At 34.1% G+C, this 5,554-nt stretch overlaps 1 protein-coding gene across 1 annotated transcript in view; it reads right to left on the reverse strand.

The window, feature by feature from the left end:
- The window catches only part of LOC107702188 (extracellular calcium-sensing receptor-like), a 27,730-nt gene extending 23,078 nt beyond the window's left edge, over window positions 1–4,652 (reverse strand). Inside the window, exons 1-4 of the mRNA XM_016504429.1 lie at window positions 4,444–4,652; window positions 3,917–4,205; window positions 3,078–3,833; window positions 2,771–2,998 (exon numbers count right to left, since the gene is read on the reverse strand). Of these exons, the coding sequence (XP_016359915.1) occupies window positions 2,771–2,998; window positions 3,078–3,833; window positions 3,917–4,205; window positions 4,444–4,652 (1,482 nt within the window). The remainder of the gene's footprint in view (window positions 1–2,770; window positions 2,999–3,077; window positions 3,834–3,916; window positions 4,206–4,443) is intronic.
- Window positions 4,653–5,554: the final 902 nt, after the last annotated feature.

Here is a 5,554-nt window from a genome sequence, read left to right on the forward strand (position 1 = left end):
ACGCGTAAAAAGACAGTATAAGTCATTATAATCAGTAATTATGTCCCCACTGGATGCAACAAATGCCTAATTTGTAATGGGTTTTATTGGTTTTGTCTCACCGTGCCGGGAGACGGCATCAGAGTGTGTTAAGGGGCATAACATTTCCGTCACACGCTTGAGGTATTCAGCCAATCACAACGCACTGGATAGCTGGCCAATCAGAGCACACCTCGCTTTTCAGACCGATGAGCTTTGTAAAAATCAACGCGTTTCAGAAAGGCAGGTCATAGAGGAGCAACAATAATGTACATTATGTGGAAAATAATGTTTTTTTAACCTTAAACCGCATAAACACATTGCAGTACACCAAATACACAAAGTAATGTTCTTTTTAGCAACATCATATGACCCCTTTAATAATAGGCTACTTACTTAGCCATTAAAAACATATTTAAAATATACTGTCTTGATGTTGTTTCTACATTAATTTGGAGGTTCAATGTGAAATTATGGCAATATAAATATGCAATTAATCATGATTAATTACAGAAAAATGTGTGATTCATATTTTTTTAGTCGATTGACAGACAGCACTAATGTTAACCTTTTATAGATTTTAGATTTCAATTTCATTTCTAATTTTATAGGTCCTCCCAGAAAGAGATTGGGATGGCCCCCACCCCCTTGGCCCCCTTCAAATTTTCAGTTCGATAATCCGGCCCTCAAATGAAGCTAATTGAATAGCCCTGCTCTAATCCATTAACATGGGTGTGGGAAAAAAATACGCACCACATACGCACTGCAAACTGAGTATGTGTGAAACAGGCGTAAAACGATGGCCTGCTCCGTTTGCTGAAATCATGCAATGGACGAGAATCTCAACTTTTTTTTAGGGACAAAAAAAAAGATAAATCAATAAATCAGTTTTTTTTTTCTTGTAAGTAAAGTAAAGGACAAATTAAAAACATTGTAAATATGTTTAGTCATTGTAGTAGTAATAACTGGCTGTTTTGTTTGCAAAAAAGAGTTTCATGGCCGGTAAAAAAAAAATTTGGCCGGTAAATTTTATCACATCACCGGCCATTGGCAGGTGTGGCAAAAAGTTAGTTTTAGACTCTGTATATATACATATACATACATATATACATATGTTTATATATGCCATATTTCAAAAATATTTTGAAGATATTGCTGAACATTTATTTATAGTAAATTTTTCATCTCAGTATTTAGTGTTTGTTTAAAATGAGGCAAATGTTCTATTATTTTAATTTCCTGTTATTTCGCTGTTATGGCTAGAGTTATTTAATGCTTCACTAACTAGCACAGTGGTTCTCAATTCCAGTCCTGGAGACCCACTGTTCTGCACATTTTGTATGTTTTTCTTATCTGACACACTCAGTTCAGTTCATGGAACTCTCTTCTAATGAGCTTATGATCTGAATCAGGTGTGTTAAATAAGGGAGACATTAATTCCATGAATTTTAATGAGAAACCTTGAGAAACCCTAACCCTAACATAATAAAGTCTGAGGGTAAATGTTCAATTTTCAGAAGGTATTATTTCAAGAAATATAAAGCATTTTGGCTCGTCTATGTCTGAATGTGTTTCTTCATCTGTAGGGCCCTGGTTGCAATGTGTTCATTGTCAAACTCCAAAATTAGTTTTTTTTTTTTTTAATTCTTTAAAACACCATTATTTTATTTGAAGTTACTAATTTTATTTTATTGACAAAATATTTTACTTTGTCTTGTATATTTGTTTTTTCATTAGATCAAATAACATTTTGTTACAACATGCCACTCAGATGTGCCCCAATTATGGGGCATGTTGTTACATTTCACTTCCATTCTTTTGGCGTAAATAAAGAAAAAAAGTATACACTGCAATTATTAAACAAAACCACATATTTTTACTAAACAAGTGTGAAATTAATGTGGAGCAAAAAAAAAAAATTATATATATACACACACTCTGAGCCACGTGGATTTACACAAAGTGGGAAAGTTAAAAAGTGTTAGGTTGTGGTGGCCCACTCTCCCCTGTTTACACTTATTGCAAATAAAATGCTGTTATTTTTACAGAGTGTAAATAGGATGTATCTCTATTTGCACTTATTGTAAATAGCATCTATCGCTAAGAGAATATGCTATTTTGTTGCTATAGCATCTAATGTAATGTAAAAAATAAATGTAATATGACACATATTGCCTTCTGTCAACAGTGATATTGCCAAATATGTTTCCTATAAGGCTATATATAATTTTGACATAGGTACATTCAGTGGATAGATGAAGATACAGGTTTATAACATACATGTAAATATGTTAATAATATCTATATAGGTTTCATACATGTTTTTACTTCTTATGACAATATATATCATATATGGAAACTTAATTTATGTACATATATTAATTACTGTCCTTTTGCTCAGAACCTGTTCAGTAATGCTCTCTGCTGTTATATTTGTCTGCTTTGTAAAGTTGTTGTCATTTAAATATACAGTAATGTTTGTTTTCCAATATGTTCAGTTAATTCTTAGAGATGTCATATTAAGATATTTTAAACTCACTTGAAATTATATAATACTGAAAGTAAAATAATTGTTTTGTGGAAGGGATCCAGATTTGGTACTGAATTTTAACAACTGGCACTGTTTGTTTGTTTATTTATTTTTATTTTTATTTTTGTTTGTGGTATACTTTGTTTAATGTCTTGCACATACTATATGCCAATGCAAGTATTCTGACATTTTGTTTTAAATAAACATGTTATTGCCATTTACCTCCAGCTGTCCTCCAGTCCAGATTATGTTTTCAGTGTTGAGTACAAAGCGTTGGTCAGGGGGCAGTGAGGCATCATAGTATCCCACTGGTGTAAATTGGATTAAGCCATCAGAGTCCTTCTGCCAGTTCACAACTTCATATTGTGCTACTGTGGCACCAGTGCTGTCAAACCACACACGATCTCCCATTTTTACAGTGAAATTTACTCTTTTCAGAGCTTCAACAACCTATATGAGAAAAAGGAATTTCAAACAGAAACCCATCTTGCCTTCCCTTTCGGTCTGTCACTTTTTTTTATTTTATTACCTGCTGAGGTTGTATTTTCAGGTCATTCTCACAACCTTCCTTTTCTTTACACTTGAGTAGATTGTGTAGTGAATGAGCCACAGCATAAACTGCTTTGTACACATTGCTTGAATATCGTTGTTCAGGCACATCTTCATTGTAGTTTTTAAGCAAAAGCAAATCCTGATATATGTTGCAACTTGATGCATATTGAGAAGAAGTTATCTTAGTCCGTGAGCAAGGAAAAGCTGTTTCCCAGAATGATTTTATAACATAGTCTGAAAAACCTTCAATATTGATTTTTCTCACTGCAAACCCCAGTGACCCTCCAAGAACATGAAAGCTGTTTGGAGTGATCAAACTCTTAGCAGTTATCCATGCCTCCACCCCAATAATTTGGAGGCCTGTAATATTCTCAATACTTAGTTGCTCAAGCAAATTTTCCATTTCAAAACTGGTAAGAAATGCAACAATCACTTTTGCGGTGCTTTTTTTAATAGTGTCGACCACTTTTCGAAGTTTTTCAGGCTCTGTTCGGTAGAATTTCTCAGAGTACTCCACACAAATTCCCTCCTCCTGGGCTGTATTCAGGAATATGGCCATTCCATTGTTTCCATAGTCATTGTCACTGTTCACAGCTCCCACCCAAGACCAGCCAAAGTGCTTGACTATATATGCAAGTGCTCTGCTTTGGTGGTAATCACTAGCAATAGTTCTGAAGAAAGAGGGATAATTTTTCCTGTTACTGAGACATTCACATGTGGCTGAGTGACTTATCTGAAAAAGAAAGAACAGGAAACAGTGATACCATCATCAGTATGGAGATCATTATTAGACTTACTGTATAGGCAGACCCTCACCACTGGAATTTTAAAAGGTCCTGTAGTTCTGGACAGAATCACTGTGGCTGATGATTCTGTTTCTCCTATGATGGCATGTATAGGAGAATGCCCATTGCATCTGTCCTCTGCTGCAAATTCTTGTCCATTCATTAATGCCATAGTTGCACTCATAGAAGACAGTCTTGAGCCACAGGTATCATAAATTCGGTAACCAATATAAACATTTGGGAGTAAATGTTTACTTTTGTTAATCTCCTCAATGGCAAAGATCATGGTCTGAGCCATCCGAAAATCTCTTAGATTTACACTGTGAAAACATTTAGGAGCTAGGGTTAGTATCACACACACACACACACACACACACACACACAAAGTAAAGGCCAAAATTCCAAAATGTTTCATCTGGTTCATTTGTGAAACATCACGACATTACAGATGTTATGGTATATGTATTTATAAATGTACTTATTGCAGCAAATAAAAGATCATATTAAATGCATTATCTTCTCCGATTTTTTTTTTCCAATTAGTTAAATGTTGGAAACCTGGAGCATGATAGCAGCTGAGGTCTTTGTGTAAACTCAAATGAAGGCAATGTCTCTATGCTCCGGATTGGAAAAAGTGCTCCAATAGTCACATCTCCATCTTTGGATATCAGCGGGTAATTAGGGTTTCCCATCATTTGACAAAAAGGCTTTTCTGCTTTTGTATGAAGTTGAATTAAAAGCAGGAGTGTGTAAATAAAGAAAAGCATCCCAATGATTGAGCTCAACCGCAGATGTCAAATGCAATTGACCAAATACATTATTTTCATTTTTATAGACATAATTAATATGGATGATTGATTATAAATGTAGCCAATGACCTTATAGGGCAGGACATGAGGCAGGTTAAGTGGGGTGGGACAGAGTCTAAGTAATATGATGGATATATTTTCTCAAACAATCAAATGTAGTAAACTGTAAAACAATATTGCAATATAATCGCTTTTGTCTGTGCAATCATATTTGCATTACCTAATATCTCATAAAGTGTTTGCATTACCTAACCAGTTTGATACTTCTTAAATATTTTTTTGTTTCAAAATTTTAAACTCTTGCTGCATCAGTTGGTTTGTTTGTATGAGAAAATAATTATCGTATTAGTAATTACTTCTACCATTGTCAAGGAACTTAACAAGGTTGCTATATGTACTCCCATTTTTTTTATAATTATTTTTGCATTTTATACCATTTTCAAATAAGTTTAGATACCTCTGTATTACAAAAAAAACAAAAAAAAAAAAACAGAGGTATATTCATATTATATTTGGTGCATTGGATACTGACTCATGAACAGAATCCTGAAGCAATGAACAGAATCATGAAGCAATTCTCTCTCAGGTTATTTCTAAAATTAGTAAGCACTTACTACTGGTCACGAATTCTAGCCCTTGGCTTTTTGTCATTCAGAGACAATCTAAGCACTAAACTGTACTAAGTGGCACAAATATGAACACGTATTTTCTAGTCTATAAATATGGGTATTTGGCAGAATACACATGCACAAACATGTGCATGCTTGTTTTGCTATATCAAGGTTTTAGCTATACAATGTGAAAGGGAAAGTGTGAAGTTTATACCACAGTACTGTAGAATGCTTAATCTTGATAGGCTG

Source organism: Sinocyclocheilus anshuiensis, unplaced genomic scaffold (assembly GCF_001515605.1).
Source record: "Sinocyclocheilus anshuiensis isolate Anshui unplaced genomic scaffold, SAMN03320099.WGS_v1.1 scaffold618, whole genome shotgun sequence".
NCBI classification, from domain to species: domain Eukaryota; kingdom Metazoa; phylum Chordata; class Actinopteri; order Cypriniformes; family Cyprinidae; genus Sinocyclocheilus; species Sinocyclocheilus anshuiensis.